This window comes from Anastrepha ludens, chromosome 4 (assembly GCF_028408465.1).
Source record: "Anastrepha ludens isolate Willacy chromosome 4, idAnaLude1.1, whole genome shotgun sequence".
In the NCBI taxonomy this organism is placed as follows: domain Eukaryota; kingdom Metazoa; phylum Arthropoda; class Insecta; order Diptera; family Tephritidae; genus Anastrepha; species Anastrepha ludens.
In genome coordinates this window covers 123,228,353-123,254,662 of record NC_071500.1, presented here as the reverse complement: position 1 = coordinate 123,254,662, position 26,310 = coordinate 123,228,353, and the positions used below count along the sequence as shown (strand labels likewise).

Below are 26,310 nucleotides of genomic sequence, written 5' to 3'. Positions count from 1 at the left end.
CTTGGTGGGGGAAAGTTGGAGATTCCTCGCAGTGAAAAAGCGAGAAAGGTTGGTGAGGTAGTTGTTCACTTTGGAACACAGGCCATCAATGTCATTGCTCGACGCCATTATCGTGCAGTCGTCAGCGTATGAGATCAGGGAAACTCCCGCTGGTGGTTGGGTGAGCTTCGAGATGTAGAAGTTGAACAGCAAGGGAGAAAGGACACCACCCTGCGGTACACCTTGCTTAATCTTCCTCTGCTTTGATGTTTGATCTCGAAAAATCACTGACGAGTGCCGACCGCTCAGGTAGTTTGCGGACCACCTCTTCAGCCCTGGCGGGAGTGTGGACCGATAAATATCATCTAGTAGCATGGAATGGCTGACTGTATCGAAAGCCTTCTTCAGGTCCAACGCTACTAGAACAGTCCTCTCGCAGGGGCGGTTTTGGTTAAGCCCGCGGTTTATCTGGGCGTTTATGGCGGTGAGTGCAGTGGTGGTGCTATGCACTCGTCGGAATCCGTGCTGATGTGGGGCTGGGGCCAGGTGTTTCGTGAACAGTGGGAGTAGGAGGGCTTCAAGTGTCTTCACTACTGGGGAAAGGAGAGTTATCGGCCGATAAGATTCTCCTTGGTTGGCGAGTTTCCCAGGTTTCAGTAGTGGGACCACTCTCCCTGCTTTCCACTTGTCAGGGATGATGAGAGTGGCCAGGGACAGATTGAAAACCCTTGTGAGGAATCCTACTCCCAGAGGTCCCAGATGCTTCAGCATCAGCGCGTTTAATCCATCAGGGCCAATGGCTTTTGATGATTTCGATTTGTTGATGGCTCCCTAAACCTCATCACCGGAGAAAGTAAGTGGCGCACTGTCGTTCGTCAGTTTGTGCAGCCTTCTGGTAGCACGGCGTTTGGTTCTGTCGACCGGAGGATGCAGTATGAAAAGCCGGCTAAAATAGCTCGCGCACCACCATTGTCTCGCTCGCGATCGTGTCTGTGCACGTTATAGCCATCCCTGGTGATCAGAGATGACCTAGCGTGCAGCTTTGTTTCTTGGACCGCAGCTATTTTAATACTGTGCCGGCTCATAAAGCCAACTTTCTAGTCGAGCTTACTCGTGAGTCCGTTGCAGTTAAATTGGAGAAGCTTGAAGCTTCTCGGTAAGGTCTGTGTAATTCGGGGGGTGAGGGACGCGTGGGGTTGCCTACGTTGGAACTGCTGCGCAATCCACTGTGGTTGTTGCGGCCTGATGGTGGTTTGGGGCCGCGCCTCCGGGGGCGGTAGTGGGTGCAGAGCTCTGCAGCAGGGGGCAACATAGGCAGTTGTCCACTCACGGGTGGTGCGCAGGCCGGAACATCTCCGAAAATGGCACTAGCCATTGCAAGAATTGCATTGGACTGATACCAGATTCCGAGGTATTACGGTCTGACACACGGAACAGACTGTGCGGGGGACCAGGAGCTGCTGGTTTGTCCCCGCACTGGGGTTGGAGCAGGGAGGAAGGGGAGGGGTTGAGGGGGAGTTGTGTTGCTCCGATAGGCTCCTCACCGTGGAGGTGTGGGTTGTGGTGACGGTTGGTAGTGCCGGCCTATCAGGGGATATAGTAGCCGTGGAGGCATCAGACGCCTGCTGGCGGGAGCAACACGTGGCCACATACCGTGTGGACCACTCCCTATGTGACTTAATGCCTGAACAGGTCTTAAGGTGGCTCCACCCGTTGCACTTGTTACACCTAACCGAGGTGGAGTTCGGGTGAAGCCGTTTGTGGCAGACGCAGCATTAGAATACTTTTGGCCCAGGGTTGGATTCGATTCCAGCCCTGAGGAGAAGCATTTGGAGCACGATTGCTGCGAGGATTTGCTCCTGTGACGTAAGGGGTGGGGTGATATACGGTTCACTAGACAGGGCTAGTATACTGGGGCGGCAGCCCTTGGTCGGGGAAAACCCGAGTCATTCCGGTAACGTAGAACCGGCAGCCATGCCGGTGCTTGCCATGGGAATGCCTTTACTTTTACTTAGAGAAGCATAGTAAATTGAATATTTTGAAGCATTTTTCTCTACATTTTGGATTTTCTATTATGATTTTAAGTAAGTGCGCGCGATATGAAAGCACTGTGCGCATAAATTAAATTATTTCGAAAGCCGATAGAGATTTGCAGAAATATGAATGCGTACTAGATGAATGAAATAATAAGTAAATAGCGCAACTTAAATGTTGACTTAGTTCGAAACAAACAAGTTGAGTTAATTTTTAAATTTATCTTCACCGTCAAAGCGATCAAAACACAAAAACTTACATATTTGTATATATCCAGGTGAGGTTACAATCAAATCCTGAGTTCCAGTGACCGCAGTAGGATTGTTTATTATTGTGCTATTCCCTTGGGGCATTTGTTGAATTTGATTGTCTTGTAGGATGGTTGAATCTGGCTTATCTGGGTTTTTTGTTGCATCATTTTTATTGGCATTAAATTCAACGCTACTGCTACTTTGTTCAGCCACCGTTGTCTTAGCTAGGAAGGGCGCCTGTAAGTCGATAAATTATTTACTTTATAAGGCGGTACACATTTACAAATCACACCAACGCTGATATGTCTTTACAAAGCATCGAAGAGGCGATCTTGATGCTTTAAAGACACTAACTACGGATATGTCTTATGTACCACGCTATAAATGTTAATTATTTTTACAAGAACACCCTAATATTTTTAAATTATTGCGGCAAATGAGCGATACAATGTACTAAAATTAAAATTTTACAGTCGACTCCGCTTTGTTGCAATTCGCCTTTTTCGACCCACCAATTAAGTGCACTTCAATTTAGCATAGATAGATTAGGCTAGAGCCTAATCAGCTTTATGTGGACAAAACTTACAAAATAGTACTTTTGCAATACAAAATTTTAATTAAATTTATTTGCCAAAATGTTTTCAATAATGCCAACAAATAAATGCCACGTTAGCTTCCATATTTAGGCAAGCGAGATTTTCTATTAAACAAATTGCAATTAAGTGGTGTGGGCAATATTTGCACGGTATCAACTGTATTTTCTTACGTTACTTATTAGAAAAGTAGTCTTGTAAAAATGCAAAATGCTATACGCACATGCTTGTGGTAATGTTGAGTGGAAGCGTTTCACCCGCGCACCTACCTTGTGTTTTTAAAAGATCAGTTGTAGTACTTATTCCAGGAAACCTTTAAAAAAGTTTTCGAAGAGATTAACATGACTTTAAAAAGCAGCATTTTTCTTATTATTATTATTATTTTTTTTTAATATTCATGTAAATTTTTATAATCGATAATTGTTGCGTTGTATTTGAGAGAAAACAAACAAAATGAAATTTATTATTCTGGCCAATTTGCTTGGACAGGGCGTATGAAATCGAAGTGATCGTAAAAATTTGAGTTTTATTCGATTAGATGAGATGATTAATTTATGGATAAGCCTTTGTGTTTTAGTTGCTTCTTTTTGAATATACGTTTTTTTAGCTTGTCGTCTTAGTATTTAATTTCAATTATATTTTTTTCAATAAATTTATTTTTTATTATATTTTTGTTTTGCCTGCTCTTTACCGTCATGGTTGGGTTAATCTCTTCAAATTTTATTTACTTTTTTAAGATTTCTTGAATGGCCACATTAAAAAATTTTACTTTAAATTTAATGTGTTATAAACCGATTATATTCTTTTTTCTGATGCATTAGTAAGCTGCATTTTGCATTTGTACAAATTATTAACATTTTTCATATTTTTTCTTTAAATTCATTGTTTACAATTTGAGCGAGCGCTTTTTGTCAACACAAAGGCCAATTACAAATAATCATCCAACTAATCCGAATACGAGTTTTTATACTATTTTACATAATTTTACAATGCAAATGTTTCATTCATTTACTTTTACTCAGATACAACAAACAAGACGTGGACAGTAATAATTGTGTGCTACACAAATACTGTTTATTTAATTAATTTTTGGTAATTAACAAAACATCAATTTTTTTTTTTGTTTCTGTGCTTTAATATTTACAAAATTTTTATTACCAGTATTATTAGTATCTTATTTTTTTAATATTTTTTTGTTTTTGTTTGTTTTAGACATTCTACTTATTATGAAGTTATTCTTCTCTTTTGTTGTTTTGTTGTTTATTTACTAAGAAAACCAAAATATGTGAAAATTACAATTAAAACAATTTTCGGTATCATTAAGTCAATTTATTGCAAAAAGCGCTTTACATTACAAAACGATTTGATACTTTTAAGGCTTAAAATTAAAAGTAATAATTAATAATAATTTTAATGTAATTAACAAGTGAAATAATACCAGAAAAATAATATATTTTTAACCATGTGTGTTGGGCGTAAAATGTTGAGTAATTGTGGTTGTATAAATGATGGTGGTTCATATATTCTTTTAATTAATATTATAATAATATTTTTATTATTTTAATTAAAAATTAAACACAAATCCTAGACATCTACCTATCAAGTTTTCTACACTATATACTTGCAATACTTTGTCAAACATAATTAAAGGATCTGCTTCCACAAATGGAAACGCCCGAAAATATTTAATATATTTCGAAACTGAAAACTGGTCAATTATATTCAATTTGATTAATGAATATCTTTTTGCTTGGAAATGAGTACAAGAAACTGGTGTTACCAATCAATGTGAGTATAAGAAAAGGCAAAGAAAAAAGAAAGCAGCTAATTTAAGCGCAAATTACTTCATTTCTGTCTGAGCAAAAAAAAAGGAAAGCGAAACAACGAGTGGGCTTTTCCAGAGATGCATAGATGCAAAGCAACGGTACCAATACCTTTACTTCTAAATCATTTTGGTATATAGTTGTAGCAGGAAAAAACACTCGCCCGTCACAGTGTTTCAAGACATAAATAAGGCCTCATCCAATAACGTTCACAAAACTATCGTTCCCACGACAGTCGGTTTCACGTAACCGAGACCCTGATTTATATCCATCAAGATTCTTGTGGAAATCATTACAGATAAACTAATGTACATGGCATCTCCTCTCGCCGTATACATCTTCTCTCGCAGCTCTTTAGGTCAAGCTACTTTTAGTTATGGTTTGCATCTTGATGCTATGCTCTAGGGGTCTATAGTTTTGAGACCTGCGAATAGCACACCATTTTCTATGACAAAATCATTGAGGAGGTTTGACATTGCCTGCCGAAGGTTAACTGCTGTTAGGAAACATTTTTTCATATGTATGTTCTATGGCTCCTACTACTTGCATGTTGCGCAAAAAGACTCCAACTGTGGCTATTGCGTTTAAGATAAAAATAACTGTTACTCTAAACAATTTATTAAACATTTTCTCAATTGTTTTCATATGAAGGAAGTACTCTTCTCTTACAATTACTTGCTATGCCACTCATATGAGAATAGGCACTTCTATATTTTGTAGAATCATATCCCTACACTCTTTCTAAACTAATATAGTCATTTTACTTAAACTTCCGGCGTGCTTTTGGAATGTTAATTTCTTCAAGCTGAATCTCGTTTTCACTTTTGCTCGGTTTTAAATAACATTTGCAATAGTGGTAAACTTTTTCCAAATTAAGTAGCTATGTATGTAATTTAACATATTTCAATTATTTCTAAGATGAAAGATATAAATCTATGCATATGTATGTGTAAGTACATATGTAGTATGAGTTTTTTTATTATAGTAACTGTTTAGGTTTAAATTAATATATACGTTGGTTTTAATTTTAATAAATAATAAAACACTAATGTCTGTTTCGGTGTATAAAATATTAAATAATTAAATTGTAAAGTGGAAAATTTTACACTTAAATTATGTTTTTTTGTTTTAATTTATCCTCTTGCGTTTTTATCATTTTCTTTGTTCAACAACTACTCACTTGTTGATGTGAAGATTGGTGAACTGGTGTTAATGGTGGCGGTTGCGAGTTCAAAACAGCGTTTGGTGGTTGGACAGCCAAGTAAATTTTAGTTGGTCCAAGCACGCCTTGTTTGCCACTGGATTCTTGTGCTACAAAAGGAGAAGATGAATTACCAAGGGTGAAGGTCGATAGAAGGAATAGAAAATGTTAGGAGCATACAGTAGATACAGTCGCCACTTTAAAATTTTTTTTTAAATATATACACTATGGAGCAAAAGTGATCACAAAATTACAATTCAGCTGTATTATAATCAATTTCAGCGCTATGCATGGTTTTTTATTAAAACTGGTACCACCTTTTTTGGAATTAGTGTGTTACAAAATACTAGGAAACAAAAACAACAATTATAGTATAACAGAAGAATTTGCAAGCAGCGAGCATTTAAGAGCAACATGTAATCACTTTTGCCCTCACTCTATTTCCCCTTATGATTTGGAAGTTAACCGTTAATAACAATAACAAGTTTATTTATTTCGGTAGATTTGTATTCGTTACTTCCTTTATTTTTCTGTTGCGTTGTGGTTTTCATTCGTTAAGGTTCATTTTGTGAATAAAATTTATATTTTGTGAAAAATGCGAAAAATTAATAATGAAAAAGTGGTAAAAGCTGGAGAATTAATTTTAGAAGGCAAATCAACGAGACAAATTGCTTCTGAGCTACGGATATCTCAAGATATGGTGATGAAAATTAAAAAAAAAATAAAAATTTTAAAGGGCCAAGTGCAAAAAATGGCCGCTCTCGTATCCTATCTGACCAAGATGCAAGGCACATGGCCAGAAGTTTAATGGCTGGAAAAACCAAAACACCAAAAAAAGCTGCTGAAAGCATAGGAAATAAGGCTACTGCTTGGACCGCGCGTCGGGCACTAAAAAAAGTTCGATATTTTGCCGCCAAAAAGCATAAAAAGCCAAAACTTTCTGTCAAAAACAGAAAGGCTCGAATGTCATTTGCCTTAGCTCATCAGCATTGGACTATAGAAGACTGGAAACGAGTGATATGGTCTGATGAATGCAAAATTAATCGGATTAACTCAGATGGCATACGATATTTTTGGTCTGACACAGGAAGAGCCACCCAGGGTCATCAGGTAATAGAAACGGTTAAACATGGTGGCGGATCACTGATGGTCTGAGGATGTTTCTCCTATTTCGGAGTAGGACCGTTAGAGCTTATTAGAGGAATCATGACGAAAGAGGTGTATCATCAAATGGAATTTCCTGAGAATGAAGTAATTTTCCAACAGGACAACGACCCCAAGCATTCCTCAAAGCTCGTCCGAAATTTTATAAAAACCCAGAATTACGAGACCATTGAGTGGCCATCTCAAAGCCCTGACCTCAATCCTATAGAAAACTTGTGGTCTATAGTGAAACGACGGTTAGGTAACTTTGATGAGGCCCCAAATAGCATTCATGAACTGTGGGAAAGAGTTCAAATAAGTTAGGAAGAAATACCGGTAGCAAGCATGCCGAAACGTGTGAGTGCAACAATAAAGGCAAAAGGAGGAATAACGAGTTATTAAAGTTTTAACTATGTATATTTAAATTCCTTTTTTGGTTTTTATTAATTAATAATATAGAATATAATGTTAAGTTTATAAGTATAATGTAATCAAGTTCCTACACCTAAGTATAGTAATATAAAAAATAAATAATACTAAAAACTTAAAAGCGGTATTAAAATTTCTGCTGAATCTTTTTAAATATCTTTTTTGTGCTCACTTTTGCTCCATAGTGTAGGTATATGAATTTTGAGGGAGCTCGAACAATTTTTTCAACATTTTTAGTTTTTTGACCGACGATAGGAAAATAGTTTTTCTTTTTTTCCAATTATTTCGGATCTGACGCGATCTAACTTTTTCACTATTGAATGATCATTAAATATTGTGTATTGTTGGTGTAACTGATGCTTAAGGTGCTGGCCCAATGTAGGCTGACTTCGATAACTGTCGAAAATGAATAGAACAGTACTAAAATATATGAAATCAGACCAGCTTTGCTTCTTGAAGCATTTGAAGGACGGCGAAGCTAAATGTTCTTCTTGCAGCGCTTGATATTAGGAATTGAACACCGTCGTCGTTTATTTATTTTGTTATGGTTTAGCCTCATTTGTGAATTTTAAGCATATTAGAGAGATTTTTCATTTATAAATGCGTGTTCTGTTAAGAAAGTTTATCGCGCGCTTCTTCCATTTTATGGTCAGTTTATTCGACCCACTGAAGCGGCTATTCGAGCTATTGTGACTAAATTAAGAACCAAATTTACATTATTGGACATCAAACCACCAACACGCTTACGTAGAGTGCGAACTGAAGAAAATATCGCAGCTGTATCGGCCAGTGTTAATGATGACCATCAATTATTGATTCTTCATCGTTCGCAGCAATTGGGCCTCTGTTACTCAACAATGTGGAAAATTTTGCGAAAGGATTTAAGTGCGAAGCCTTTCAAAATATAGCTGGTGCAAGAATTGAAGCCGAACGACCTACCGCAACGCAGAATATTTGGTGAATGGGCTCTTGGAAAGTTGGCCGCAGATCCACTTTTTTATCGAAAAATTGTGTTCAGCGACGAAGCTCATTTTTGGAGCAATGGGTACGTAAATAAGCAGAATTGTCGATTTTGGAGTGAAGATCAGCCAGGAGAATTGCAAGAGCTACCAATGTATTCAGAAAAGGTCACAGTTTGGTGCGGTTTATGGGCTGGAGGTATCATTGGACCGTACTTCTTCAAAGATGCTGCAAATCGCAACGTCACTGTGAATGGTGAGCGCTACGGTGAAATGATATCCAACTTTTTTGCCCAAAATGCAAGAGCTTGATTTTCATGACATGTGGTTTCAGCAAGACGGTGCCACATGCCACACAGCACGCGTAACAATGGACTTGTTGAGAGGCGAGTTCGGTGAACATTTTATTTCACGTTCGGGACCTGTTAATTGGCCACCCAGATCGTGCGATATAACGCCTTTACATTATTTTTTGTGAGGCTATGTTAAAGTCAATTCAGACAAGCCTCCTTCAATTAACGCATTGGAAGACAGCATTAAAGCATTTATATGTGAGATACCGGCCGAAACATTGGACTAAGCGGATGGACCATTTGAAGCGCAGTCGCGGTCAACATTTGCTTGAAATAATCTTCAAACATTAAATTATATGGACTGTACTATCGATTTAAATAAAAATTTCATGTATTTTTCTGAATTTTACGTGTGTTTTTTTTTTTGAAAAACTTTCCCATAACTCTTAAAAAATCACTCTTTAGTTAACATCATGATTCAAAAAAGTATTATGTATTATTGATTGTTATGACAGCGTTGAAAGCGCCCATTTGGCCATACAAGTTTTCAAAGCCAAACAAAGCAAGTACAGTAAGCAAAGCCATCCTGTGTAATTTAATTAAATACCATTTCGAAGACTAACTGTCGACACCCTTTCAATTCAAAATGAAAAAAAATTTACTCTTTTTTCCAAACTCAAAATAAATTGTCAACGTAAAGTCACGTTGTTTTTAGATTCAGGCAAGCGATTAATCACCCGCAAAAAATTCGATATATCAGTGTTTCATAAGAGAGTTTTATCATTTTCGAGGTATTTGGCATTCAATATTTGTCAACGCCTCCACCCTATGTTTCGACTAGGAACGTCATTAAATTGTAATGTTACATTTCTTAAATTTAATTTATTGGCAAGGACCCACAATGGGTCTAAGTGAGATCTTTTTACAGATCAGCCAGCCTAACCTAACTTTATGGGCAAGGAAAACAAAATTAGGTAATTTAACTAGCACGGAGAGAATAAATAATTTACATACAACATATACTATACCTTTCAAAAGCTGTTGCTTTACTTGTTGTTGAACCAACGCCAACTGTTGTTGTGTAAAATCATTGCCGACTAAACCCTGCAGCACAATTCGTGGTCCTTGCTCGGTTTGAATGACTTGAGCTGTGACACACTTGATTACCGTGCCTGGTGGTTGTCCCTGTAATAGGCTTTCTTCAATTGTCATAGCCTTGGTTGGTGTTGACGCCGTCTGATGCTGCTGCACACTTTCTTGATTTATATAAGTTGTTTGTTGCTGCTGTTGCTGTTGCGGTGTTGTTATATGCTGTTGTTGAGATTGCTGTGTGACAGTTGTACGTTGTATGACTTGCTGCTGAGGTTGTGTCTTTTGTTGTACCTGTTGCTGCTGCTGCACTACAGCCGGTGCAGATTTTTCTGGCGATGGTTGTGGCGTTTCCAAAGTACTATTCGTTATGATATGCGCATTGCCATCGCTTTGCGTCTTAATGTGCGCCACAATCTGTGCTTGGTTGTTGCCTAGCGGTCTTATGATAACTTGTTGACCGTTTATAGTTGCCACCTGTAATTTACCCTGGGCCAACTGTTGTGCCAATGTGGAGTTTTGAACTACAAGTTGTTGATTCGCCGTTTGAGGTGTTGCAGTTGTTTGTTGTTGTTGAACCTTCAACACTTGTTGCTGTGGCTGTGTGCTTTGCTCGACGATGTGATTGTTTGTAGTTTGTATTGTCTGTTGTTGTTGCTGCTGCTGCTGCTGCTGTACCATTATCTGCTTGACCACTCGCGTTTGCGGCTGTTGCACTTGCGTGAGGTTCGGCTGTTGACTTGTCGCCTGCACGATTACTTGTTGCTGGTGTGTGGGTTGCGTCGTAGTCGATTGCACAATTTGTTGTTGTGGTTGTTGTTGTTGTACAACTTGAACCGTCTGATTTTGTGGCACCGATCTTTGTGTGACTATTGTTTGGCCTGGACTCAGTATAATACGTTGGCCGCCAATCACAATTTGTTGCTGTACATTACTTGTATTCACAATTTGTTGTATTACTTTTTGGGTGGCAGCTTGTTGTGGTGCAGTACTGGTTTGATTTGTTGCTGCAGTTGGCGTTTGGTTAACTATAATCTGTTGTTGTGGCTGCTGCTGCGGCTGTGGTTGCTGTATGCTCTGCATGTTGGAAACCACAGGTTGTTGAGTCAATTGTTGTCCGCCGGTAGTTATGAGAACTTTTTGTCCTTGTTGGTTTTGTCCCATTAATAACTTCTGTCCAGGCTGAACAATGAATTGTGGAATACCTTGTGAACTTGTGGCTATTTTTGCAGCGGTTGATGCACTGCTGTTTGCACTGACAGAAGGTATTGTTTGTGTAACAAGTTTTTGCACAGTTGCTGTTGGATTTACGGCAACATGTTGGTTTATAACCTGCGCAACCGCCTTCGGGGTGGCAGGCTTGGACTGGGTATTTACAGGTGTGACAACAGACTAAATTGAGATGATAAGAAAAATGTGAGTCAAATAAATATATTTGTATTGATTTTAAATTAGGAACACGATCTTACACAAGGTATTAATATTTTCCTACGCATTATCTCATATGGCCAATATTACAGTAGTAACACTTAACCCTTTAGAAACCCGAATATCACTTAAATGTAATGGTAAGAATAACATCAGGCGTAAGTAATGACAATTTCAAATAACATAAAGTTAAGTAAAGTTAGGGAATTCAAATTCAAATGATCGTCCACATAACTATGAACTATTTCAAAAAGTTCGAGGATGGTTTCTAAATAGCCCGGGTGTTCCCTAAAAAAATATGTTTTGTTTTCTTCAGATGATCTCCAAGAATTTTAATAGTTATCCAATTTAGAAGTTCGCATCATTTGGAGCTATTGCTTTGAATATACAGTGGTTCAAACGTCTAATCGTACATGCAGAGGGCTCATCTTAAATATTAGTTTTAAAAGAGAAAATTTATTTAATTTAAAATAATATCAACTGATTTTATTTCATAATAACTTAATCGAAAGACTTTGTCCTTTAATCTTCTAGACAATTTCTCCCATACATGCTCAATTACGTTAAGATCAGGTGATTGTGCGGGGGTTTGGAGTAGTTTTGGACAATTATAAATAAGCCACATCCTCGCAACCATTGATGTATGTTTCGGATCGTTGTCTTGGTAGAAAGCAAAATTGTCTATTATCCCCATCGCTCGGCACTTTGATTCACATTATTTTTTAAATTATCTAAATACTTGTATTTATCCATATTGCCTTCAATAAATTCAATATTTCCAACACCTGAACTCGAAACACACCCCCACACACAACTGATCCACCACCGTGTTTCATAGTAGGCTTTGTATTTTTACAATCAAATTCTGCATTGGGTTTTCGCCATAAGTAGCACTTTCCATCGGACCCTTTTAAATTAAATTTACTTTCGTCTGTGAATAATACCTGCCAAAAAAGAAATTTTTTTTGAAAAAAAAAAAAAAATGCTTATAGGATAACGGTATCCAGTCGACGTCTACTTATGTACGATTATTCGTTTGGACATGAATTTCTGTTGCTTTTTTTTTTTAAGAAAATGTTGTGAAAACTTAAAACTTTTGTATATGACGAAATAAATTAAGTTATTATGAAATAAAATCAGTGTATATTATTTTAAATTAAACAAATTTTCTCTTTTAAAACTAATATTTAAGATGAGCCCTCTGCATGTACGATTAGACGTTTGAACCACTGTATATCTCCATAAAAACCTGGCCGCTGTCAGAAACAAGTAACGGCTCGCTGTTGGTTTTTATAAAAAACAAAACGACACATTTTTTCACCGAATAATCAGTCCCGCTTTCTTAATAAACACTGAAAGTAAATTAAAAAGATTATGTTATATTACATACCTTCGGAGTACTTTGCACTGGAACAGTCTTTTGTATAGGCTTGACCGTTATTTGTTTCAGAATGCCAGGCGAATTTGTTGGAGTTGCCTGTTTCACTGGTAATTTTTTCGTGACAACACCTAAAAAAATAAAATAAATCATTATTCTATGCGTAATGGCATTTTTTAGTCAACTAACCCTGTGAGCCACTTGATGATGTCGTTGTTGTTAGTACATGTAGTTTGCCGTCGGGCATTTGTATTAATTGTTGACCGGGATTTAAGCCTCTTACGCTTACTTTACCATCGGGGCCGCGTATGATTTGGACTTTGTGTTGTTGTGGAGCAGATGATTGCTGCGTTGGTGCACTGCCGGTAGTAGCACTTACATTTCCACTCGAAGTAGTTGAAGCTTGTGTAACGGTATTAGCTACCTTTTGAGCGGGTGATGTGATAGCCTGTTGTATGATACGTGTTGTGCCGTCGGGGTTCTTGACAATCACACGTCGACTGCCAATTATTTGGCCCTTCACTAAAATTAATAATCATACAAAAAGCAATGTAAAATTTCCTATCGGAAGATTTTTATTTTATTTTTTAAGTTCTATCTGTACCTGTTTGTAATTTAGTATTTTCCGGGTTCTTTTTCTGTTGATGCGCAGCACGTTGTAGTTTCAATTGTTGTTCCATTTTCTCCTTTATTTCCTCACTACTCTTTGCAGTTATCACCACTTTAGTTGTAGAACTATTTGAACCACCAGAACTGGATGCAGATGAAGATGATGGCGAAGCAGCTGCTTGTTCGGCAGCTTGTCGCAAGACAACTGAACGCGTCATGGCTGCTTGTCTGCTCTTTTCATGGCGCTCGCCCATTAGTTTAATCTCCCACAATTCTAATTTTTCTTCCTCCACCCACTCCTCTGATATTTGCGGCTCCGTTGGTTGTGGCGACTCGGCACGTTTGCGTTTCCGAAGACCAGATCGGATCGATGTCACTTCTGTAATTTTTATTTATACAATAAAAGAAATTTTCTCGCGTTAAAACTTCATGTAGAAAGCTCAATGGTTGGAAAGGCACCCAATATAATTCCGTGCAAGCAATTTGTGCAGGAATACTAATACACCAAAGAACTTATAAAAACAGTAAACTACAATTCTGCGACCTTTTTTAACCAAATTCAGGTACCAAATCTGACCATATAAAAAACATTTATAAGCGATTCGATAAAATTATATTAATTCGGAAAGCACACTGAATCTATTCTGCTGAAAGGGAGTGCAACAGATTGAAAAATTTAACATGAAAACAATAATATTAATACAGCGCACGCTCGATAACGTAAACGCTCTAAAGCGTGAACAGACATTTTTGTGCATTGACTACTCTAAAACGTAACAATTATAATATTTGAATGTAGTTTACATTTTATTCGTAATTGCATGTAAAGAGTAAAATATTTCAGTCGCGGTTTTGATTTTCCAAAGAGGGGTTCGTCTTATGTTTTCTGGTGAAAACGAGTTCTAAAAAACCCGTGTGCTTGACATTACAACAAAAGGCTAAAATTCTCGGCTTTTTAAAAAAAGGCTCATCTGTCACGATTTTAGCAAAGAAATATAATGTTGCTAAATCAACAATTTGTAACATTAAAGCGAAAAAGCAAGTGATTTTAAAATGCGTAAACAACACGTATTGTGGACCTGGAAATAAGAAAAACACTGCGTTCTTCAGAGTTGCCCAAAATGGAGAGCTCTTTATCGTTCGTTTATCCGAATGCGAGATAAAAACTGGCCAGTAAGTGCTCTAATGTTGAAAGAAAAGGCAAAAACACTGCATGCAAAATTTAAAGAAAATGAAGCAAACTTCTTCGCTAATGATGGATGGCTCTAAGGATTCAAGAAGAGGTACGGTATTCGACTTCTTAAAATATCAGGCGAAAAACTGTCTTCGCAACTTCAGCTAGTGGATCCGTTTAAAGAAAAACTTAAAGCTAAAATGGCCGAAGTGGAGTTGTGCAACGATCAGTTATATAATGCTCATGAGTCGGGGTTATTTTGAAGACTTGTGGCAGAGAAAACGTACGCGTCAAGTTTGGAGAAGAGAGCCCCAGAAGTAAAGGCCGAGAAGCAGCGAATCACGTTTTTATTCTGTTCAAACGCCACTGGATCCCACAAGCTTTTGGCAATTGGAAAGGCGAAGAATCCACGCTGCTTTAAAAACTTTCAATGTCCCACCAACTATAAGAGCTCGAAATCCGCCTTGTTGTTGTTGTTTTAACAGCATTGGTAGCCCTGTCAGTGTAGGAATATCACCGGTCATCTTCGTCTAGCTCATCTAGGGGTAGGCCCAGGAAACATGCTGTTTCGACAGGTTGGATCCAGAGGGAGAGGGGGGTTAGATGAGTCGGTTTGAGGGGGCATGTGAAGAGGTGGTTAGTGTCGTGCGGGGTACCTTCACATGCCGGACATGTGTTTGGTATGTCGGGGTCGATTCTGGATATGTAGGAGTTTAATCTGCTACAGTATCCAGAACGTAGTTGTGCCAGTGTTACACGAGTCTCGCGGGGAAGCTGGAGCTCTTCGTCTCCAATGGGTGGTGGTTGGACTCCGATTACGGATGAAGGTGGAAACGGTCTCCCGGTGGATGTCGTTTATTGACTGTCTAAATACTGTCCGGTCCAGTAGGTTCCGGTCAGTTTTGTCCTGGATTTCGTCAGCGTAGTCTAGGAGGTGTCTCCTGACGTGCCTGGGAGGCGGCTCTGGCTCAAGCAGGTGTCTGCAGGGGTGAAAACTGCGGTAACATCCAAGCAGGAACTGCTTGCTGAGCAGTTTGTTGTGCTCCACTACTGGGAGCATTTGTGCCTCGTTATGTAGGTGTTGAATGGGAGACATCAGGAGGCACCCGGTCGCTGTCCGAATGGCAGTATTTTGACATGTCTGTAGCTTTGTCCACTGCGTATCACTAGTTCCAGGCGACCAGACAGGCGCAGCATAGTTTAGAACCGGCCGACCAATTACCTTAAATGTCGAAAGCAACAGTTCTTTGTCTTTGCCCCAAGTTCTGACGGCCAGCGATTTGAGGACCTTGTTGCGATTTTGGACTTTAGTGGCAATTGCGGTTGTGTGCGCAGAGAAGGAGAGCAAGCTGTCAAAGGTTACACCAAAAATTTTGGGGTTATTTACCGTCGGAATTGGTGTGTCGTCGACTTTTAGCTTAAGGAACAGCTTGACCTCCTTTGTCCAGGTGGTAAAGAGGGTCGCCGTGGACTTGGTGGGGGAAAGTTGGAGATTCCTCGCAGTGAAAAAGCGAGAAAGGTTGGTGAGGTAGTTGTTCACTTTGGAACACAGGCCATCAATGTCATTGCTCGACGCCATTATCGTGCAGTCGTCAGCGTATGAGATCAGGGAAACTCCCGCTGGTGGTTGGGGGAGCTTCGAGATGTAGAAGTTGAACAGCAAGGGAGAAAGGATGTTGTTTGATCTCGAAATATCACTGACGAGTGCCGACCGCTCAGGTAGTTTGCGGACCACCTCTTCAGCCCTGGCGGGAGTGTCGACCGATAAATATCATCTAGTAGCATGGAATGGCTGACTGTATCGAAAGCCTTCTTCAGGTCCAACGCTACTCGGACAGTCCTCTCGCAGGGGCGGTTTTGGTTAAGCCCGCGGTTTACCTGGGCGTTTATGGCGGTGAGTGCAGTGGTGGTGCTATGCACTCGTCGGAATCCGTGCTGATGTGGGGCTGGGGCCAGGTGTTTCGTGAAGAGTGGGAGTAGGAGGGCTTCAAGTGTCTTCACTACTGGGGAAAGGAGAGTTATAGGCCGATAAGATTCCCCTTGGTTGGCGGATTTCCCAGGTTTCAGTAGTGGGACCACTCTCCCTGCTTTCCACTTGTCAGGGATGATGAGTGGCCAGGGACAGATTGAAGACCCTTGTGAGGAATCCTACTCCCAGAGGTCCCAGATGCTTCAGCATCTGCGCGTTTAATCCGGTAGTGGGTGCAGAGCTCTGCAGCAGGGGGCAACATAGGCAGTTGTCCACTCACGGGTGGTGCGCAGGCCGGAACATCTCCGAAAATGGCACTAGCCATTGCAAGAATTGCATTGGACTGATACCAGATTCCGAGGTATTACGGTCTGACACACGGAACAGACTGTGCGGGGGACCAGGAGCTGCTGGTTTGTCCCCGCACTGGGGTTGGAGCAGGAAGGAAGGGGAGGGGTTGAGGGGGAGTTGTGTTGCTCCGATAGGCTCCTCACCGTGGAGGTGTGGGTTGAGGTGGCGGTTGGTAGTGCCGGCCTATCATGGGATATAGTAGCCGTGGAGGCATCAGACGCCTGCTGGCGGGAGCAACACGTGGCCACATACCGTGTGGACCACTCCCTATGTGACTTAAGGCCTGAACAGGTCTTAAGGTGGCTCCACCCGTTGCACTTGTTACACCTAACCGAGGTGGAGTTCGGGTGAAGGCGTTTGTGGCATCCGCCTGGATGTCGTCGGTTATTTTCAAGCAATGTTTTCATGAGTCATTTGTTCCACAGGTGAATATTCCTTTTAAGTTTTGTCCGATTTTTAAGGTTAACTGGTTGTTTTTTAACGTTACATCGTTTTTAAAGGAGAAAGCCTTACCAATTAAAGCTCTCCTTCTAATCGTCAACGCTCCTTCTCACCCAAATGAAGCTGAACGGAGAACGGGCCACCAAACGTTACTCCCCTCATTCAACCAATGGATTGATGAGCAGAACCGTCGATCACCTTAGTAGTTTAAATCCTGAGGTTCGTTCGTGTTCGCAGATATGCTCAAAGATATGTATATGGGTTATAGAAAAAACTTCTTTTTATTAAAAATTTTAGATTCACGTTACCAGCCATTCATGAATGGAACGAAGATATCGAGGAGGGCAATGCAGATGACGATCATCAGCAAGAGGACGAATCCGATGATGACAGCGTATCAGAGCAACTGAAGAAAATTAAGCCGACTGAAGCAGTTGAAATTTTCAACAAGGCGTTAATATGGGCTGGTCATGAAGACGTTGATCAAAATTATATGAGTGTGCTAAGTCGGTTAAGGGAGAAAGCTGTGCTCAAGTTTTAGAAAAACAGAAGATACAAAAAAAGATGACCGATTTTTTTAAATAAAACCATCGTATGACTTAATTTTAAAAATATTTACTGAGCTATAAAACTGCGAGCCGGATTTTTGTTTTTAATCCAGAATAAAAATTAGAAAATTCGTCAAATTAAAAAAAAAAAGTGAAACTTTAATTTACATTTTATTAATATATAAAAAAATTAATGAAACATAAAAAAACAGAGTAGTCAAATCTGGACAAAATATTGTGTTCTTAGTTAGTTGACCACGGGTGTATGGTATATCTGATCAAGGACGGTTACTTCTACAGTATTTGTTTATTTATTTACAGTAACAGGGTTTGCGTTGTTAGTTTCTGTTCTTTGACAGTGCTTATGTTGATGGTTTTTTGTTCGACGAAGACGTAATACCTTCTGCTCAAATATGAACGAGACGTTATCAATAAAACGGTCCGCGGATGACATATGGCAAAAATAAATTTTTTGTTTTAGGTAGGACTGTTAGAAGAAGACTGTAGAATTCGAAGAACACACTCGAGCTTGACTTGTTTACAGTAGCACAGAAAACAAACTATGTGACATATCAAGCTGAAATTTGCCATGTAAGCTTATAACAGTCCTACCAAAAAACGAAAAAATTATTTTTGCCATATGTCATCCGCGGACCGTTTTATTGATAACGTCTCGTTCATATTTGAGCAGAAGGTATATCTGGGATTGTTCTGGTTGAACTGAATTTATTCCAGACTTGTATTGTGGAAAACTGAAATTTAATTTGAGTATTCTTCATCTTCGGACATTTGTTGTCATTCTTCGAAGACAAAAAATGTGGTACAAATTTATCGCTCAGTCTCTTGGACGGTCCAAAAATTTTGTTGTAAATGTCCTTAAGCCCAAAAAACCACAGAACCACACGCTAAAAAGAAAACTACTTGCACTACTGATAATTTAATTGTGACTCCTGTCAAGAGGGATTCTTTCAAGTGATTAAAGGTAATTGCAGTTGAACAACGAACTATCAGCAAGAACTGTACGGCATCGTTTGTACAGCATGAACCTACCAGACAGAATAGCTAGTAAAGTTCCTGTTGAAACAAGCAAATTTAAGAAACAGGAAAATTCTTGTCCGAGAGCACAAGTCATGGTATGGAACAGAGGGTATGAAAAAATGGTATAACATATTTTAGAGCGGTAAAACATAAATTTATTTATTTAGAAATGAAGCTGGGCGAAATTTCAGACGTCCTAAAGGTCACGATTTCTCACCGCGGTTCAAAAGGTAAAAAGTCAAGCACAGTGGCGGCAACATAATAATTTGGGGATTCTTGTAGCCTACTTTAATGACCATATATGTATATACTAGTCACAAAAACATCTAAAAATGGATAGCGAAATATAAAACAATATACACGTGGTAAACAAATATACCAAAAATGTCATATTTTGGACACACATTTACTTCGCTACCTTTTGGTTTATGATACGATCTTCAATAATTTTTTTATATGCTAACACCACATTTATGACAAATTTAGCCGAACTAATTTTGTTCGCTGTAGAGTCGACGTACTCTTACTGCTCGCTCTTAAGTATATTGCTACAGTAACAACAACGACGAATTCTTTCTTGTTGATGTTGTAGCAGCATTAACATTTCCCATACATATACGGGAAATGCTACTGAAGTTACAGTCTTTGGCCGGGTCGTTCCGATTATGTAGAACCGACTTTCGAGAGAACAAGCTTCGCCAAATAAAATTTCAACATAACCCTATACCTATAGCAAAATAATGCAGTTGCCTTATGTGCCATGAAAATTTTAAAATAAACTAATTTGCTTTTTCATTGGTAAACATTTGCTTAAACAGTAATTTATTTTACATATTTCATGTTTCTGAGTGAACTCACCTCGTATGGTCTTGGGCATCTCCAGAGGCACAACGACTTTGCGTCTTAAATACTGCGTACGCTCACCGTAACGGCCCATATGGCGTAGTTTCAAAAGCTCCTGCGTAACAATCTCCGTTTCACTAGAAACTTGGTGTTTACCATCAGCCGATGGCGGTTTGGCAATCATGTCATCCCAGCGAAGGCAACACCAGAGAATACGTAATTGCAAAGCTACCGTTGACAGATTTGTCGCTTTACTGGTACGAAAAGACCAACAAGTTTTGAACAACGGTCGCGAGCATGGATATGGCCACACAGAATTATTCTTTGCTAGATGATGGAAACCATTTGTAGTTACCTTACCACCAACGCGCGCCAATTTCTTTAATTCGTATGGCGCCAGTACAAGTATACTCATTTTCAGTTTGTGAGTTAGAAATTGCGATGTTAAGGGATATGTTGATCCAATAGGTGAACTCTTAGACTGTTCCTGAGTTTTCACCTCCTCCTTCTTATTTTGAGTTCGATCCTGTTGTAGCATTACTGGATCTCGCCACAAGTAAATGCGACCACGAGGTGATTCCGCAGCATACAAACGTTCTCTACCATTCGGATAGTATTCTTTTTCATGTTTTGTAACATCTTCGCGTTTGACAATACGTGGTTGTGTGGGAAATCTACGATTCTGTTTGACATTTGAAGCTGTGGCTTGCTTCTCATATGTTTGATTAAGCGCATCCTTGGTGGCAATGTACGATTTATTGATGCGCGACTTTTGCATTTTCTTACACTTTTTGGCGAGTAAGGCGTCCATGCCTAACCCATCGTTGCTAGCTGTAAGCGCAGCTAACGAGTCATCATTTGTAGTTTCAGAGCTCTCTACCTCAACATTGCTGCACACATCGATGTTATCAATGAATTCCATACGCTCATCACTGGCACCAACATCACTGTTAGCCCCAATTGGCATGTTTTCCTCTTTCACTACATTGGCAGAGGGATCTTCTTCATTTTTCGGTACGTAGCAATCATGCAAGAGCTTATCATCATATGGCACTGCAATAGCGCGTGCATGTTCCCAATCTTGTACTAAATCCAATGGGCTTTCATCTATCAATAAGCGGCAATCATCGGACTCATCGCGAACCAGTGATGCATCCTTTTTGCCCTCGGTTAGTTTTTGTTCAAGTATTGATGGCTTCGTCACAGCACCCAAAATAGCAGCCACTGTCTCTTTGGATCCTTTGCCAGCAATGTGTGCTTTGCGCAACAACAGCAGTAACTCTTTCTTAGCGCGTGCTTTCTGTAGGCATAATGGTGAATAGCAAGTGTTTTGTGTTATTTGCGAAACTGCATTCGAATTTGTATTACACTCTTTTGTGTAGCAACGATATTGCTTAGCGAATCTATTCAGCTGACTAAATTGCAGGCGAACTGTTTGTATTTTTTTCGCTAAAGAGTTAATTAAATCTAGATTAACATCTTTGCTTGGCATGTCTTTTTGTTGTACATACTGAATATCCATCAAACGCCGTTCCAGAAATGTTTGTTTGCCTACCTTCTTATTAGCTTCTGTTTTTGTGTCATCCGATTGTGTGGTTGATTGCGTATCAACATCATCATGCTCGGTTTTTACTGCCAATTCTTCTTCAGCTTGCATTAATTCCAAGCGACGTGCAAGTAAATTGTCAAGTCGACTTTTACGCGCAATTTTTGGATACATGAGTCTACCAGGCATGGTTAAGGATTTAGAGACATCAATGGTTCCAATATCATTTCCTACGCCAATGCTACCATCTGTGCTAACACTGTTGAGTTCTACTATCTGCACATCTCTGAACTTCTGTAAATAATGATAATCGGCACCGCGTCTTTCTGCCGCTTTGCATTGCAAAATAAATTTGTGGGTACGTGGATCCACACTAACGATTTCATCTACATCACTTCCCTTAGTAAAGTGAACATTCACTTTTACAGGGGGTATAGCCAAACCATGTCGATATGATGCGCGACGACTTTTGCTGCCGCCTACACCACAACGACGACTTGTTGATAACCACATCCAGCCCCATTGGCCATGTATGCGATACTCCTCACCTTTTTGCTTCCAAACTTGATGCTTTAGTCCTAAAGAGTATTTGATATAATTGAAAGCAAGTCGATTACGTTCCTCTTCATCGTCGCGCTCGCGTTTTTCACGTTTCTCCATCTTTTTGCGTTCTTCACGCTCGGCCGATGTTATGCGACATAAAGTAAGATGGCCAAGTTGTTCATGCCAAACATTTGCAAAAATTACATTTTTAAGTGCTGCTTGGAGTAATAATAATACTATGACGAATTCCGTTGGACGCCGTGCATCAGTTACTGTACGCCGCCATTTCCACTTTATAAATCGCCAATTCGGAATCAAAAATGATGAAGGTACAGTCTCTTCAAAATTTAGTAGGGTTTGACGCAATGTCTGTGTAATAGTATCCAAACTACCCATCGTTACACCAATCCATTTAAACTCTGAGGCTGTGGTCAGTGAAAACTTATGCGATAGATGTCGACGTTTATCGCGCTCCTCGTTACGTTGAGGCTTATTTAAAGCAATCGGATTAGATGTGTATTGATTTACGTAATTTTTAAAACCATGATCCATACCCAATTTAAAATGAGAAAGATCGTTTGCATTTTGACTTGTTTTCAGACGAGTCATCATCTTACTTTCTGTGCCACTTTCATTCATTTGTGCATCATCGTCTTCATTACCACGTAGTAATGCCCAGGTTTTCTTATTTTCTTCATCAATGTAAGATAGCCTTTGGTATTTATTATGCTCTTTCGTAATAGACTCCGTTAATTTCATTTGACGTACTATCTCATCCTTTCGTTCTATTAATTGGTTATAGAGTGCCGATTCCAAATCATCCTTGTCGATAATGCTTAGTAATTGATCTAATTTCGACTCAGTACTGTAGTACCAAATTTTCCCGCTGTCATATTCGGGTTGACCTTCGACAAAGATTCTGCGAGCCATGAACCAAAATTTGCGCCCATGTCTATCCAAGCCGAGTATATCGTGTCGTATGAGTACACCTTGTTTCTCCTGTGGCAACACACAATCAACCACACCACTAACCTTATGTGACTTACACAAATTACATTGCCAATCCTCTGTGGGTACATCATGTAGCGGCGGGTCTACACACTCCAAATGGTAGACGGCTGGGCATGTTTCGCAACACAACAAATCGCCCAATCTATGACAAATTCGGCAATGATCATCATAGTGTATTGGACCTTCTTGTAACATTACGTCACGAACAGCATTCGTTGTTAAAAATTGACTTGTCAAAAATTCTAAAACAGTGAGTCGATCGTTTACACCTGTAAAAGGGTAATCACCAGCACATAGGATGTTATATACTTCGCGGTTGAAAATTGTATCGCTTTCCACATAGCTGCGAAGTACCTCGGGCCAGGTAATGCCATCAATTAGGTATAAACAAATGTTTACCGTGTCTTTCTGATCAAGCGGTCCAAAATGCGTTCCCTGTACATCTTCTTCACGCAAAATTGCTTTTAATAACATAATGTGTACATCAGCAATAAGTGCGCTTTGCTCATCACATGTCAAAGCGGCACAAAAATCCTCAAAACGGAATGGAGACAAACGTACCAGGTGGCGAAATCTTCTTAAAACTTCATATATACTTAAAGCCTTAAGTAAAAATTCATTTTTCATTAATAAATCTTCTGAACTGATTGGTATTTCTAGGGGTTCATATTGACGGTCCTGTAGCCAAATTGGATCAGGACTTGGTGGTCGCGGTGGACGACCGACACCATTTTGCGTAAAACTACATACAGAGAACTCAGATTCACTTTCATTAACAGCATCAAGACTCTCTTCATCGGTAGCTGAACAGAGTAATTCATCATCTATGTCACTCTTTTCGCTGGAGTCTCCAAAATCAGACCCATAATGGTACTCAGATTCATATCCTGTGGAAGAAAATAATAAATTCATTCATTCATTTATTGATATTAATTTATATTGATATTAATTATATTATTGATATTAATTTATAATATATTGACATCATCGGCCTTAACAACCGCGCTGTTAGTTCTGCCTTCTCCAAACTGGATAAAGAGGCAAAGCGAATGGGTCTGGTGGTGAACGAGGACAAAACGAAGTACCTCCTGTCTTCAAACAAACAGTCGGCGCACTCGCGTATCGGCACCCACGTCACTGTTGACAGTTATAATTTTGAGGTTGTAAAAGACTTCGTCTATTTAGGAACCAGCATTAACACCGATAACAATGTCAGCCTTGAAATCCAACGTAGAATCTCTCTTGCCAACAAGTGCTACTTTGGACTAAGTAGGCAACTGAGCAGTAAAGTCCTCTCTCGACGAACAAAACTAACACTCTACAAGACTCTCATCATGCCCGTCCTCACGTATGGCGCAGAAGCTTGGACGATGACAACATCCGATGAAACGACGCTTGGAGTGTTCGAGAGAAAGATTCTGCGTAAGATTTTTGGACCTTTGCACGTTGGCAACAGCGAATATCGCAGACGATGGAACGATGAGCTGTATGAGCTTTACGACGACATAGACATAGAGCAGCGAATAAAGATCCAGCGGCTACGTTGGCTGGGTCATGTCGTCCGAATGGATACAAACGCTCCGGCTTTGAAAGTATTCGATGCGGTACCAGCTGGTGGTAGCAGAGGAAGAGGGCGGCCTCCTCTGCGTTGGAAAGATCAGGTGGAGAAGGACTTGGCTTCACTTGGTGTGTCCAACTGGCGCCGGTTAGCGCGAGAAAGAAACGACTGGCGCGCTTTGTTAAACTCGGCCAAAATCGCGTAAGCGGTTATAGCGCCAATTAAGAAGAAGAAGAAGAAGAATTTATAAACTAAATAAATGAAATAAATTGGCCATTACATTGCTGTGGACAACTTGAATTTTTTTGCTAGTTTATTAAATATCAGCTGTCAGCGATAAAACAAATTTAAACTAAACTCATAGTTTAATGCTTTCCGCTTCCGTTGATACAAATCGCTCAAAATTGGGCAAATAAATGTTGAGGAGTATAAGGTTTAAAGTCATGTATTGTATTGTTGCCCACAAAAATATAACAAATTAAAAAAATGTAATCTCAATGTGGTCTCCGAACTATGCATGCATATTTTTAACATAGGAATGTAAATTTAGAGTGAGATATACAAATATAATATATTTATCCAAATAAAAGTAAATTTATGAAAAGACGAGGAACGCCAGATTAATTCACAAAATAAAATAGTTGCGATACGGTTCTTGTTGATAATATTGACGGGATTAATAATAACTGTAAAATTGTATCTGGGTTCGGGATGGTTCACTGCTTTTGTCAGCTCAAGCTTTTTCAAAAAAATTCTAGTTTAACATACTTGAGCATAAAATAAATGTCGGTATGTTTAAAGTCTAGTTTCAAACAAGTGTACAATGAACCTTATTTTGTCTGAACAATTCTTGGTAGATTCGAATTTAAACTGGGTTATTATAGTTACAATGGAAACCGAATAGCGTATACTATTTACATAAATTTAGATTTCAAACATCTTCATAAATTTCGGTGTGCTTGTTCAGTAATTTCGTATTTATAAATAACGGTCAAAATTATATAGACATGTATGCATGTGCAATAATGTGCATGGAAAATCCCTACAATAAAATATCAATTTAAAACTATAAATACAAGTGATCAATACAAGATTTCAATAATTAAGTGTAAAAAGTAAACAAAAAATTTGTGATTATTACCTCCTCTTCGACTAACATTAACCGTGCTGCTGGTAGATTTACGTGACCTGCCCCTAGTGCTCTTGCTAGTGGATTTCCGATTATAGCTGCGGCTACCATCACTCTCCTGAGGCGAAGAAGCGCGCGAAGCCGATGGAGTACTCAACTGAGAATCACAAGCTTTGCTCAAATATTTTGGCTTCTTCAACAGCTGATAATTAAATTTGGTTCCAGCGCGCTCATTTGGCGTCTTCGGAGGTCTACCCCGCTTTCGACTACCCCGTCCACTCATATTTTGCCCAAGTCAATTTGGTCAATATTTTTTTTAAATATAATATATATTCGTTGACAATTATTTTTTAAAATAATTTTCTATAAAAATAAATAGCGCACAATATAGAAAATTTGAAGAAAACCTAAAATAAAAATTGAAGGTTATTTATTACAATCAAACACACACAGCCAGCATATTTAAGCATTTTAAACAAGCATTTTATCATTCACTAAAATTTAACAAAAACAAATATTTCTCAATGAATTTCAAAAAATATATGTGTATATTTTTGAGTTCCAGTTAAATACTCTACCTTCCTCCAAAAGCTGGTTCTTTAGTGCTTATTCAATTGATGGCTTCCCAGTCAAAAACTCAAGCTCAAACGAGTCCGCCATTATGAAAAACGATTTTTCACTTTAAGACGATAAAACTTATTTATCAGCACGAAATTTTATACACCATCGAAAAACCACAAACACTTGTGTTTAACTTGTAAAAAATGTCCACTATTTAACAACAATTTATATGTTTTCATAAACTTTTTATTCTAAAATGATTTTTCCTCACTTTTTAACTCACAAAACGTACAGTATGCAACGACCAATCACAGCGAATCTTCTATTTTACAACGCTGAAGACGACCTCTGGTAGTCGTTTCGTGCAACACAACATCACGATACTGCCA

The 26,310-nt window shown here is 39.1% G+C and overlaps 1 protein-coding gene across 2 annotated transcripts in view; it reads right to left on the bottom strand.

Moving 5' to 3' along the window:
• The window catches only part of LOC128860966 (nucleosome-remodeling factor subunit NURF301), a 34,749-nt gene extending 8,465 nt beyond the window's left edge, over positions 1 to 26,284 (bottom strand). The window contains exons 1-10 of one of the 2 annotated variants that reach the window (XM_054098788.1): positions 25,939 to 26,284; positions 25,373 to 25,767; positions 19,589 to 23,560; positions 13,205 to 13,588; positions 12,790 to 13,122; positions 12,613 to 12,731; positions 9,734 to 11,186; positions 5,861 to 5,991; positions 3,127 to 3,170; positions 2,413 to 2,501 (exon numbers count right to left, since the gene is read on the bottom strand). In XM_054098788.1, the coding sequence (XP_053954763.1) occupies positions 3,144 to 3,170; positions 5,861 to 5,991; positions 9,734 to 11,186; positions 12,613 to 12,731; positions 12,790 to 13,122; positions 13,205 to 13,588; positions 19,589 to 23,560; positions 25,373 to 25,643 (6,690 nt within the window). In that variant the 5' untranslated portion in view covers positions 25,644 to 25,767; positions 25,939 to 26,284 and the 3' untranslated portion in view covers positions 2,413 to 2,501; positions 3,127 to 3,143. Of the gene's footprint in view, positions 1 to 2,272; positions 2,502 to 3,126; positions 3,171 to 5,860; positions 5,992 to 9,733; positions 11,187 to 12,612; positions 12,732 to 12,789; positions 13,123 to 13,204; positions 13,589 to 19,588; positions 23,561 to 25,372; positions 25,768 to 25,938 lie in introns of those variants that run through there. The other variant, XM_054098787.1, reaches the window with a different exon arrangement.
• Between the last annotated feature and the right edge of the window lie 26 nt (positions 26,285 to 26,310).